Here is a 14,247-nt window from a genome sequence, read left to right as displayed (position 1 = left end):
ATTTCATTCAAATTTAATTGACTGTTCATTAAATATACCTGCAACGACTGACGAAAATACGTGAACATTTACTATAGAAAACTTCTATGTACAAGTTAATTAATGCACGATCGCTTGTATCTCGAGAACGAAAACAATTATTGAAATGAAACAAAAACAAAAGATAAAGTATAATATAATAAATAATACAATTACACCGCGCCATGAAAACGAATACAGATACCAAAATGAAGCAAGGGGAGAAAACAAATAAAAGTATAATTTATTGGCTACGAGCTTAACGTATCTAGTTTTCAATATAATCGTCGTTAACATTGATACATTTTTGACGCGTAACAAATTTTGTTCATTCCGTCAGCGAAGAATTCTGCAGACCTATTTTTGATAAAAGATTTCACAGCTGCTGTGTCCCCATCGTCGGACTTCAAATGATCATCCTTCAATATCCTATTTAATTCAGGGAAGGAATGGAAATTCGATGAATTTCCGTATTTCGGTTTTTCGATCGGTTCAGAATCTTTGCCGAATTGGTAATAACCGAAAATAGCGTTCGCACAGTGCCGTATCTTCGCTGGAAATCCAAATGTCACGCGTATGTTTACTTCCTTTGTTTGTTCGTTCGTTCTGTTATTTGTAGTTAGGACACATGTCTTTTTATTATGTTTTATTATTGCCGTCGTAGGAAAAGAATCAACAGAGGATATTGGTTATATCTTATCGTAAAAGACAAGGAAAACATCAATTGAGTTTGTATCGAATTCTCATGCCTCAACCAAGAAGAGATAAAACGAGATTTTTTAATTACTTTAAAACAGTTTTGATAATCTGTTAAAAAGAGTGGGAAAAGATTTAACAGAAGAGAACACAACTATGAGAATAAGCATCAGTTCCGACGAGAAATTGATGATATATTTGAGGTAAGTAAGTTTTATTAAATTTTATAATTAGTTTTATAATTAACTTATTTTTTAAATAACATTTGTAAACAACATTAATGAATAATAACGAATAGCGGGACTTCCGATTGTCAACCGATTCGATCGTTGGAATCGCCAACAATGGCCGTATATTATGTTGATGATTTAATTAATGCAGACTGTTATCTCTCTAAGGTTCCTATTCGTAAAATTCATTTGGTGGTCTGGAAGGATACCGCGTACCCTTAAACAGTTTTTTTCAACCTTGAGTACCGTGCAATCCGTTGCATCTATGTTTAAAGGATCACCCAATTTCGACTTATTGGGAACGTTGAGTCTCCCGAACGAAACTGATTGAACATAAAATGTAGTGAAAATTGAACTGATTAAACTTTATTATGTGGTAAAATTTACTGAACTGAGCGAACTTAGTGACGCGCTTTTAACTTCTAATCTCACTAGTGATTTCCATGAAAGCGTCTTACAAACAATCAAAAAACATTTCCCGGAACAAATCCACCACTTGCTCAAAGCATACCTAAACAACAGAACCTTTATAGTAAAAATAAAGGATGTATATTCTGAAGTAAAAAACATCAAGACAGGGGTACCGCAAGCAAGCGTCTTAGGCCCAATATTATACACATTATACACGGTCGACATACCAACATCTACCAACAGCAAAATACTGACATTTGCGGACGATACAGCTGTACTAGTCAGGCACACTAATCCAGAAACAGCAGCCACATTACTACAAGAGCACATCACAAAAATAGAAATATGGCTACAAGATAAACAAATAAAAGCAAACCCCAGTAAATTTAACCATATTACATTTACACTAAGGAAACGGAACTACCAAATATCCAATTAGATGGCACGCACAAAATATAAACAAGGCAAGTTAAATACCTAGGACTCCACTTAGACACACAACTTACATGGAAGCAACATACTAAATCAATTATAAATGAAATACGGATAAAAAGAAGACAAATGTACTGGTTAACTAGTCGAAGTTTTGAACTCAGCATAGAAAAGAAATTAAAAATCTACAAAACGATAACAAAACCACTATGGGGGACAGCAGCAATGAGCCACATAAATAAAGTAGAGTCGCTACAATCGAAGATACTGAAAACAATAGTCAATGTCTCATGGTATGTCAGAAAGGAGGATATACGCAAAGACCAAACCATCCAAACCAGCTGACTGCTGAAGCGAGCAAAACTCTCATAGAAAGAAGACTAAAAAGAACTGACCTCGCTAAAGAAATAAAATAGTCAAACTCGAAGATGGTATCCCGCTAGGGATAGCCATCTACACGCTATTTAGCAATTATGTTAGATAAATTTACCGAATGTCCAGCTGGACAAATTGTAAAGTGTAAATTAAAAAATAAAAAAAAAGAAACTAGTGATTTTTTGACTTCCGCCCTTAACTTGAGAAAACTAAAACTGTCTTTCTGCTCTCACCCGAGAAGAACCCATCCTCGAAGACCGAGAGTCTTCGAGGTTACTAATTGGCTTGCTCGCCTAAAAACAAGGATCAATCAGGAATCCATCCTTTCTGGAGCGTGAGTGAAGTGATTCCAGGAATCATCGAAGGTGGCCTCTCCGGTTACTGTGAAATAATTCCTCCGAGTCTCGATAATTGGCGCTAGTACTTGACACCAGTCGAGATCCTTCGGGATTCTTAATTTATGGTGCGAATGCCTGTGGCAAGAAACGAATCGATCTTTCCATGCGTGAAGTGTCTCTTTATATAATCGCCGGGAGACTTTAAACTAAACGCCACAGCGAACAGAACGCTAACAAAGTTAGTTTAGTAATACAACATGTAATTCATCTTTTAATATTTTTTTATTTTTAGTACTTTTTATATATTTTTATTTTTTGATGACCTGTGAGAGATGATCAATTTTAAATATTTTTTGATGACCTGTACGAGACATATACTTGTACTAAATATTTTGTAGCTTTTACGTAAATTATTAGTTTTCTCTTGTATTCATTATTGCACGATGTTCCTCGTAAAATTCAGAGCATTATATATTCTATACTCGGTATATTGTTAACATCAAGATCTGTATAGATTGTATGTAAAGTTTGAACTACATACCTTGATGGCTGAATATCGTGCATTCTACTTATTAAATAGATGATTGTTGAAAGAGTACATACTCGTATAATCTGTACACAGTGCATTACAGTTTGTCTAAAATTATATTCTCAAATAATTAGCAAAACAGTGGATGTTAGTTGAAGTAAAGGAAGAAAGTGCGGAAGGGATTATCTACTTTCTAGACAAGCATAATAGGTTAACAATTAACAAACGTTTCACGATGCAGGAAATCTTATTACTAGGAAATGTAAAAACTGTTTTCGAATGAACATTTTGTGGCTGAGATTTTACTTCGTTAATTTTCACATATGCGATAGGAACATTAGAAAATTATTATTGTGCTCCTTCTAATTTCTCTATGTATCCCAATTTTATATGAAATTTATAATACAAAATAAAATATATACATGTAGGAGATGTAGGGACATCGGGCCTTTCTTCTGGAATTTTGGGAAGATCCCCGATACTTTGGACTAAACTATTTATTATAGCTGTAATAAATAATAGAACTTAGAAGTAGTTGTTGCGATACGATCTGATTACGTTTGCCCGGAATTTGCGACAGTGGGCTTGGGCTTGAGGTGACACAACTGGTCGCCGAACGTAGCCACGGTCACGGGATGAACGTTTTTACTTAACAGAAGAAGTACCAATATTGAAGGACACACGCTGTATTAACTAACAAGCCCCGGGCAGGAGCAATGTCGGCTCTACGCGAGTCTGCCTAGTAACGGCGCCTGGAATTTTGTCGATATCCCCGGTCAATATGCAATTGACAAATGCGATCGTATCAGTCTTTTATTCTTGTGATCACCTTGGAGAGTTTGCACGCATCGTCTTGTCAGTCAGTCAGATAGATACCGTGCGTCACAGCTAACGTCACTTTGTGTTTCAAAATATATTCTATTGTACAAAGAGTTTTCCCCGTTGACCGTGGATTCGTTATTGAACCTAAGAACGTTGTCTTTGACGTCAAGAGTGTCTAATTACCACGTTTGATTGTCAAACTCTGTTAAATCAACATTTGTACATAAAACTGTAAATATAATCTCCATTGAACAACAACGATGGCTTGTCCTAATGAAGATACGTTACACGCCCCAAAGTCTAACGCCAACCCGACAAATCCGATATATAAAATAATAATATTATATAAAAGTGATGGAAAAATATTCGAACACTTGTAGACACCTGAACATCTTGAAATTTTATTAGTACTATGATGAGACTATCATGATGCTATTGGTAAGGTTTGAAACACAAAAGCTGCAAGCTATTTCGTCCAAGTACATATTTCGTAAAGATCATAAAAGTATTTAAAGACAATAAAATACATGCCTACTCAGTGGAAACATTATAAATATTTATTATATGTTTAAGATGGCTATTCATGCTGTACATTAATTATTTTTTAAATATACAGAGTGTCTACAAATTTCTATCATTTGGAATAACTACCAAACGGTAAATGGCACGAAGAAGTGTTTTTCAAGCTTTATTTTTTACGTGGATTATGATAAATACAAAAATTCCCGTTAAAAATTTTCACGTTGCATTTTTTAAATGGAACGCCATATTTTTGTTCCCGTATAATGAAATAGCCAAAAAGGACGAATTTGATGCCCTATTTTCAAATGATTTACCAAACGGGACCAACAACTCTTGATGATAGGAAGAATCGAATTACTGATACATGTGCAAGTGTAGTAGAACAAATGGTTGAAAAACTTGTTCGTTTCGACGATACTTTTCCTATTGCGACGTTGCATTGATTCAAGATCATTTGAAAGTAGCGTTTTGAATTCGTCTCTTTTACTCTGTTATGACATGCAAATTAAAATGTGACGTCCCATCCAAAAGATGCAAAACGACCTTCGATTAGTCTTGAAAATTTTTAACGAAAACTTTTTCATTCGCGTTATCACGATCTACGTAAAATACAATAAAAGGGACGTTCTTATATTTTTCCGTATCATTTACCGTTTACTCAAGGCTAAACTTAAAAATTTTACTGGCTCATTGGCCGTCGCTCCAACTTAAGCACTCAGAGCAAAATAATGTGGGATGGTGTGACGTCAGAGAAAGACGTGGCTGGTTGTTTATAAATGTTGTTAAGATATGTTAATGTTGTCAAGGAGTAAAGTGAGCGTTACCAAGGTTTGTTAAGGGAAAAATGAGCGTGGTAATTGCTGTCAGAGTTGAATTAATCGTGGTCGAGAGAAGTTCATCGTGTTGCTGTGACGAAGAATTAGTGAAAAGCGAATTCGTGAAACGCGATATTATATTCAATTTTGTGAGAGTGTTACAATATTGTGTTTATCATACTGTCTTTTCTGTTAATTTATAATATAACATTCCTACAATAATGCTATATAAAACCATACTAAAACCTGTTTGGACCTATGGGATCCAGCTATAGGGAACAGCGAGTAATTCCAACATAGAAATTCTCCAACGATTCCAATCACAAACTCTAAGATCCCTAACAGATGCACCTTGCTATGTTACCAACGAAACAATACATCGCGACCTAAAGATACCTACAGTTAAAGAAGAAATATCCAAATTCAGTAATAAATATAACATAAGAATTAACAACCACCAAAACCCATTGGTTACTCAATTACTTGACACGACGGTTCAGATCCGCAGACTAAAAAGAAAATGCCCTTTAGATCGAAACATTAGATTCAACTAGAATCAACATAATATAAATGATTATAAACCAAGTTATCGTACCACGGCAAATGAAGTTACTTAAAATTCTCAACGAGAATTGATTGTAAATAGTCTACCAAATAAAAAAAGATTCTATCTACCGTTTGGCAGTTATTTCCAACTGCAGACAATTGTGCACACGCTATATATTTGATGTAAACATTTGGTAATTTCTGTGTACATTTTCACATTGGTCTCGATCAATATAATCATGATAATCGCGTCTCATTAGAATACTAATGAAATTTCAGTGTTTTATATGGGACACAGAATGTATACGAAGATAGATCGATAAATAACGCTCACTCGCTACGCAATTCGACAACAAAAACAGATGCAATGGTACGGGCATACTCAGCTTGTAGCTTCATTACAAATTTCGATTACAAATACCGTTTACGGTGAAGTTGAATGTGGACGCGATGTCAACGAGATTCAAGCAACGTGCAATAATCGAGTTTTTAATGGCGAGAAACGTTATAACCATTACATTATAACACAATTACCGATTCGATAATAAATAGCCGAAAGCAGCGTTCACGCGTTTCTGTATTTTCGCATCGTATGAATTAATGGATTCCGTATAGTTTGTAATAGCAGTTTCTGTAAAAGGTTATTCACACTATGGCGAATCATTCATTTGTCGAGCCAATTGTTTGTTCTGTGTAGTAGCGCATGACACGTACATTTCATATGCGGGCGCACAGTAAAATTAGATAATTAAATGAATTTACGTAAGCGAAGTTCAATTACAATTGTACGTAGCATCTCTTCCGAGAAATCAATCGCTAGTACCCTCCCTTACCAGAGTTGCCAATATGTTTAAAGCAAATTAGAAATCGCAAATTGCAATCTGCCATGCCATTTGGAATATTGCCGTTATTATTTGGACTTAGCTAGTTAACTGGGAAACGAGAAGCTACATGCGATTATAATTGAACTTCACTTAGGTAAATTCGTTTAATTATCCAATTGTATTTGGCGACCCTTCCTCGAGATCGATTGGCGGATGTTTAAGGCATCTAATGGCAACAAAAAGAATGTAAATTCAATTGTAACAAAAGGGGAAGAATTAAGATTTATTACTATACTTAAACATATTAGAATAAAAGTAGCGATTACACAAAAAGAAAGCTTTCTAATTTGTCATCCTAAAATTATCTCATACTGCGTAAACTAGATTTCCAAACTCGTATTCGCAAACATATCTGCGTCCTGTATTATCGATAAGGTATGGATTATGGTTTATGGTAGGACCCGGGACGTAACAACATGGGGCAATTATTTAACAACGCGAAGGAACAATACGAGACAATTGATAATCGCAAAAAATAAGTGAATCGAGCGAAATTGCACTACAGCGCCATGAGGGTCACCGGTGACCTCAGTGAGATAAATTCATTAATGATGATTATACACCGTAACACATCTGTCGTAGGTAATATTTCAACATTATATGTATCGAATAATAAAAAATTCACCGTAGCGTCACGGCCAAACCTTGTAAAACTGGCATGGCATTCAACGAGTTAATCATAAGTTTTCTAAGAATAAAGAATCATTGGAACCTTTTTGAGCTAAGGCGCCAAAGATAGCTTTAAGATTCCATGTCTAGTACCTATATTTTGCGTTACGTGGTCTTATCTTGGATACTCCTTTAGCGAATTTCCTTGTTTTGTCATCCTGTCGCACTCGTGATCTTAATATTAAAAGAGAGATTGCCAACCGCGGACTATTGACAGAACATTGAAGGCATTCAAAAAATGTTCAAATTGGAACAGCCAACGATCAGAGAGGAAATTAGAAGACACGCAGGAAAATATAAAGAAAGAATAGGAACACACCCAAAGCTGTGGAAACTATCAACACCTCAAACATGGATAGAAGACTGAAACGGAAACACCCAGCAGACCTCACAAAGGACACAACCTAACAAACACGAAGATGGTATCCCATTGGGGGTAGCCACCCACATGATAATCTAACGGCTGAAAAATTCTACCAAATGTCCAAACTGGACAAATTGCGAATGTAAGCAACTAAATAAAAAAAAAAAAAATTAGAAACTCTAAACGGATCTACAGATTTTTCCTGACAAAGTTCCACCGTTTCCTGGAACTCTCATCATAATTCCTTCGGGAACATCTCTTAAGAAACTATCGAGCAGAGCACTCTTCTGGCACCAACAAGCTCAATTTCAATGAAACCATATTTACCACTTATTATATGCATAAGATACGATTTATTCAATTCATGTCGTATAATAAGTTTTTACAAGATATATGTATACATTAAATATATTGTAATTTCTAATACATATTTTCAGATTCATTTCAGATTTTAGCAATATAATCGTAACAGTCGTCTTTCATTACGGTATTAATGAAATTTCAAAATATTTTATACGGCAGATACACAAAGTTTACTATAATAAGTGTTCAAATAGTTTCGCGAGCTAGTGTAATTAAATGCTCGCGTTTTCACCAGTTTCGCTACTTTTATGTAAAAAAATATAAAAATGTAAATGTATGGGTGGTTGAAGCGACAAAGCGAGATCATAATATCGGCCAATAACTGTTTAAATATTTTTGTGCGAAATATATATATATATGTTTATATGTATTTGTGTTAAATATTTGTAAATTCTATATACATTATTGGATTGGTTGCAAACTTTACTGATGACCATAATAGTCATCTACGTCAGTTAAAACTAGATCATAGATATTTATGCAAATTTTTGCAAATTTCAATATTAAATTTTTGTAATTTACAGAATGGAATTTAAAAAATGTTGCATCTACTAAATATTATAAAGTCTACTATGCATCATATATTTTATATACCTTTGCATATTATGTGCTTTTCGTGCATTTTTGTACTTTCCAATGTCCCATAAATACATAAAGATACGCAGTTTATTCATCACAGCGACAATGAAATTTCAAAATTCTTCGCGCAGTAAATATAATATATATATAGAAGATGCTTACAATTATTCGAATACTTCCATAAGTCCATGTATCAGTAAATGTCATCGCATTTATACATCGCAGTGTACATAAAAATAAGATTGTTTAAGCCGAAATTTTTAAGCAAAGGTTCACGACCAACCGACAGATACTCGATTTTCCAAACATCGTTTTTGTTTATATCGATCCGCTAATGACTTTCTCAATGGAGTTTACAATAAAACCGTTACCATTAATCAACGACCGTCTAATTAAACGTCGATTTGGCGATGCGATTAAGTCTGTGCTTTATTTTCAACTACTGATAACGAAGAAACTTTTGACGTTAATAATGATATAAAGAGATACGTGTATCCATGAGACGAGTAAATGTAGAAAGCGAGTAAATAAATTTAAGAATTGTTAAATATGAAAATTATCATTACACTGTGGATTTTATGCAACATTATGTACTGTGAATTAAAACCTCGACAGATATTTGCTTCGTCTACTTTCACTAGTATTAATATTTATTTATTTATCCTATTATGTCGCTTTAATACAGGGTGATCCATTTAATTTTTATTTTTTGTACACAACCACATATCTTTTTCTATCGCATCTTACAGCTGATGATAAAATTTAGTTACGTATAGTGATAGGTATAATAATATGATCTCAAAGTGACCTTCATCTCGTGAGATTTATGCCCATCGAAATCGCAGGTTTTAGCAAACGTGGACGGCGAAATCAGAGAATATAAGGAAATATTTTCTATTGCAGTGATATCGAAAAGATTTGATCGCGAAAGTAAGGCATTTATACTTACTTTCTCTTAAGTTATCGTCTTTCATTTTTCTTGCTTCGACTAATTCATTACGAACGGTACATCGACACGCTGACAAATCGAAAGCGATTAGGTCTTCAGATCCTAACGAATCATCTGTGCGATTGTAAACATGTTCATTTACATTTACCGACTCTCGCCTGCCGTTTCAGATTTCACGTTTAATTTTCGAAACTAAATGTCACTTCAAGGTCATGCTACTATACACACATAACCGTATTTTATCATTAATTACTCGAGGCGATAGAAAAAATATGTATGTAGTCGTGTGTTAAAATGGCCTTATAAATTCTAAAAAAAAAGAAAAAAACCTTGGAAGAAAGATACTTTTCGCATTATCACATTTAGCAGATTACTACACACATACGTTCATGCATACGCACACATACACACACACATACGTTTCCCCTTTTTCTCGTCGTACGAATTATGTGTCAATATTCTACATTAATATCGATATAGTACTTATATAAAATAATTAACATGCAGCAGTGGTAAATATTATGAGTATGGTAGTGCACCTTCAGCACAGATTGACATGTTCTATAGTTCAACGAAGATAAGCGCTTCAATGAAATCTGGAACTTAAGAGCAAAAGATATTTACAGTGGCTACAAGAAACATCGATACATCATTGTATTTGTTATAAGGCTACGAAATGTAATTCTATGAAAATGAAAGACTAGGTACCACTGTAACCACTGTAACCACTGTAGTTTAGTCTGTGATTTAAAAGCACATAAACAAACTTTTGAGTCTTAAATTTGTTGACTATCGTAGAACACATTTTGTGTTAGCTTAACAACCACGTATAGGGGAACAAAATATTTTGTCACACAGTTGTTCGTGATACAGTTTGGACGAAATATCTTGCGACGCAATGTCGTTCGCATGATGCTTTGTACGAGATAGCTCGCGAAGCAATATCGCTCATGTGACGCTTTGGACGTGATATGTATGTTACATATTTTTTTCATTAGAAAAAGAGATCTCGCGCAACGATTCGCATAAAAATCAATTCGTAAGACACTGCATATTTGTGAATATAAAAGAGACTAAAAATGCTAAACGGAGAAAATGTTGTGTTTCTATGAGCAAATAATCTTATATCTTTGTCGTATGAAATAATTCGAAACACGGTACTATACATAATGGTACGTTACAGTCGTTACAAAAATAACTCGTTTGTTTACGTATCTTATTCTCCCTACAAAGTACGCAGCGTTTTGTAGGATGACATTTCTTTCTCACAGAAGGTATTTTCTTAGGGAAACATCGAGATTTAATGCAAAGCGGGAACTTCTTCGGAGATCCGTCTGTTTTCAGATGGAAATTTTCAGATGGTATAAAATACTTCTCTAACAATCCAGAAATAATGTTTTCTTTTATCTCGCGAAAAGTTTTTTTATTTCCGTGATAAGAGTTCCATATTACGAGAGAATTAAATATCGTTATCTCGAGCAAATGTACAAAATACTGCTTGTACCATTTCATAGATTTATTTATGGACAAATGCCTCTGTAAAATTTGATGGATTGGATTTGCTCCACTCATGTATATATTACAATCTAGAACGACATTGGGTTTTTTTCGGTATTGTCCTGTAATCTGATCAATATTAGTAGACAACACCATGCAGGGAGTATGTACAGTGGTAAGAGTTGATACTAGCTTCTTGTCTTTCCACAAACATAAAGCCACTATTTTGTTATATCTGACTAGCATTTGTCCTTTCTCCAATCTATTTATATCTTTTGCAATTATCCCGTAATATGGCATTTCCTTTCGTTTTAGACGTACAATACCGCAAACGTTAGTTCTATTTTTATGTAATATTTCGTACAAGGCGGGAGACGAATGGTCATTATTGAGGAACAGAGTTCTTCCTTGTTGAAGCAAATGTTTGGTTAAATGTAACACAATCGAACCAGAGGCGCCAAGTGGTTCGAAATTCAGTTTACGTAGCAATTGCCCACTGTAAAGTTTCAAATTGTATACATAACCAGTTTCACATTCAGTCAAAATAAAGGTTTTTAGCCCAAATGTTGCTCGTTCGTTAGGAGCACACTCGTCAAATGGCAGCCTATTTTTCCATAGCATCACGCTCTCATTTACGACGATATTTCTTCCTGGTCGATACGCGCTTTGAAAACGCGACAGTAACATGTCGATAACAGGTCGTATCTTACACGTTGCATCAATATTTTTTCTATTTATTTTGTCATTATCCTCATCGTAGAAATGTAAGAATCGCAGGATTCGTAGGAATTTGTCTCGTGACATAATTTTCCTTGTGAATTGAAAGTTGTACATGGGTTTGGTATCCCAATACATAGAGATCGTAGGTAAATTGACTATACTCATGTAAATAATAATAGCGATGGCAGAATACATATCAGCAACGGTAATATTATAAGGAACCTTGGTAAAACCTTGTTTCCTTCTGTATTTGCTACTTTTCTTCACGATCATTTCAACGAGCTCCTGATTGAAAAAGTATTCGAAGATAGAAGTGGGGCAACTATTTCTTGACAAACCAGATGCCTCCTGCACTCCATTATTAAGATCTATATAATGTATAACGCGTGGTTCAAAATTTCTCGTAGCTGTTGGTGTCTTCCACTGCCTTTCTCCGCTACATTTATTTAATCTTTCTGATAACCGAGCGTCATCGTCATTGCGTTGCACATCGTCGTTACTACTGTCTTCGGTATCGCTAATAATACGGTTCCTATTATATCGTCGCACCATGATCGCTACGTTTACGGAATGCCAAATGAAAACTATTGTTACGAGTTTAACGTAGAAACGACATACTATCGTGCAAAGCGGCCGATAAACGACTGACGAGTCTCCTCACGACGCGATACAGTTCGTACGACGCTACGGAGATATCCCGCGTGTTTGTATATCAGGGCGAAAGTTGTAACTACAGAAAAATAGATTCACAGGATAACATCGTGCGAACAATATTGTGTCGCCATCCGTATCTGTTTCGTGGTTCCAAAGCGGTTAACAGCATTTGAACCTGTGATATTTCGTTCAAAGCATCGCATGAATGACACTGTGTCGTGAAGTATTTCGTATAAGGCATTGTACGAACAATATTGCGTTCTAAAATACTTCGTTCTCAAATAAGAAGGGATTAAAAACGTAAACATAACAAATGGAATATTGAAACGACGAAAATAACAGAAACTGTTTACTTGGAGGTGTGAATTCTGATGAATTTGCTTTGTCCTTGTTTATCCCGTCGATTTGAAATTGAACGCAATTATCTAATTATTATTAACACCTTGTACAGAAATCATTGTACTTTTTAATAATATAAGAAATGAATTTTCAATGGGCAATTGTGAAGCATCGAGTATTTAGAATAAGAAAAAACTCGAAAGAATACGAGTCGTACTGAACTTTTGGGAGACTATTTGCATATTTGACCCTATAGACTAGCATACACGAGCAACTTGCACATACAAATAGAGAAATTCCACTTATTTCCTTGCATCCTGTTTTATGGATGAAAGGATAAAATGGCTGAACGTAATAATCCTTCCTTCGTACTAATTTGATGTGAAAATTGTATCGTTGAATAAAGATAAATACCTACAAATCGAAAAATTCTGCTTAAATGAATATGTATGTATACATGCATTTATAGTTAAATTAATATTCATGAATTAAAATTATTTTCATATATTCGAAAACAAAAGGACATGTACTTATACGTAACTATCTTGTATATCACGTTGACTGGCACGCGTGTTTTCAAAGAAATCTCCGTCAGGCCACGCGTACAGCAATACCAAGCGTTCTCTGCTAGGTGCTCCCATCGATATTTTAGTAATGCGAGTCGCTCAAGCGGTGGTCTCAAGAATGATCTTTCGTTTCGCTTGTTCGCAACGTTGAAACCACTAGCTGGGTTGAATATAACGAAGGAAAGTGTGGTATAGATTATTCCGACCAAATGGTTTCTTATGCCACCACAATTGGAAAAGGAATCAAATGGTACAGAAAACTTGGCATTCGATTCTTTCTGGCAATTTCTGTTGTAAACGCTTTGACGGTTTACAAAATTGCAAGAAGAAAAAATATAAATATTTGAATATTTAAACGTTTATTAGTTGGAAAATTATTAGGGTTGTCTGAAAATACAAAAAATCCTTGTCTTCGACGGAGCCGGCATAATATCGCCGTTCGGAGAAATGATTCCGGAAGAAGCATTGGACGCGCATGCAAACTATGTTATGCAAATAAAAGACGTGGAATGGACCGAACAAAGGCACGAAAGAATTTGAAGAAAACAACTTATTGTTCAAATTGTCCCGACCAACCTCAGCTATGTATAGAATGCTTTAAAGTTTTACATTCTAAATAATTTTTTTAATAAACCATTTTCGTATTTCTATTTTATAACAATTCAACTATTATTACAATTAATTATTAATTATCAATTTATTATTATGGAATATCTTTTCAAATACCTACGACGATCCTTCGCAAGTAGTCAAATAAGCGACACCCTAATATGGGTTACGTGGCCTGACCAGAAACTTTGCTGACACCCGAATACGGGTGTCGTAGCGGTCAACGTGATATAAGGAAAAAGTATACTTGTCTCTTTCAGGAAATGCAGATATACACGATCACGTATAATTTGATGGTAAATAAATGTTTAAATAAATAT

General features: G+C 34.7%; 1 protein-coding gene across 1 annotated transcript; it reads right to left on the bottom strand.

Annotated features, from left to right (window-relative positions):
• Nucleotides 1-1,444: 1,444 nt before the first annotated feature.
• LOC117215709 (piggyBac transposable element-derived protein 4-like) lies at nucleotides 1,445-12,311 on the bottom strand. Its single transcript, XM_033462127.1, has 3 exons — nucleotides 11,047-12,311; nucleotides 1,583-1,704; nucleotides 1,445-1,455 (listed from the first exon to the last, which is right to left on the bottom strand). Exons 1-3 carry the CDS (start codon nucleotides 12,309-12,311, stop codon nucleotides 1,445-1,447), a joined length of 1,398 nt encoding a protein of 465 aa, XP_033318018.1.
• Nucleotides 12,312-14,247: the final 1,936 nt, after the last annotated feature.

Source organism: Bombus bifarius, unplaced genomic scaffold (genome assembly GCF_011952205.1).
Source record: "Bombus bifarius isolate JDL3187 unplaced genomic scaffold, Bbif_JDL3187 scf7180000009772, whole genome shotgun sequence".
Classification (NCBI taxonomy): domain Eukaryota; kingdom Metazoa; phylum Arthropoda; class Insecta; order Hymenoptera; family Apidae; genus Bombus; species Bombus bifarius.
This window is presented reverse-complemented; position numbering and strand designations above follow the sequence as displayed.

What these genes read in the sequence shown, in the direction of transcription:
- LOC117215709 (XM_033462127.1), bottom strand. Translation starts at nt 12,311, where the DNA reads ATGGTGCGACGATATAATAGGAACCGTATTATTAGCGATACCGAAGAC. An exon ending in ATAAATAAATCTATGAAATG is followed by an intron (nt 1,705 to 11,046) that starts GTACAAGCAGTA and finishes TTTATCTTGTAG; the next exon opens with CCATATTTCTATTTTTGTGA.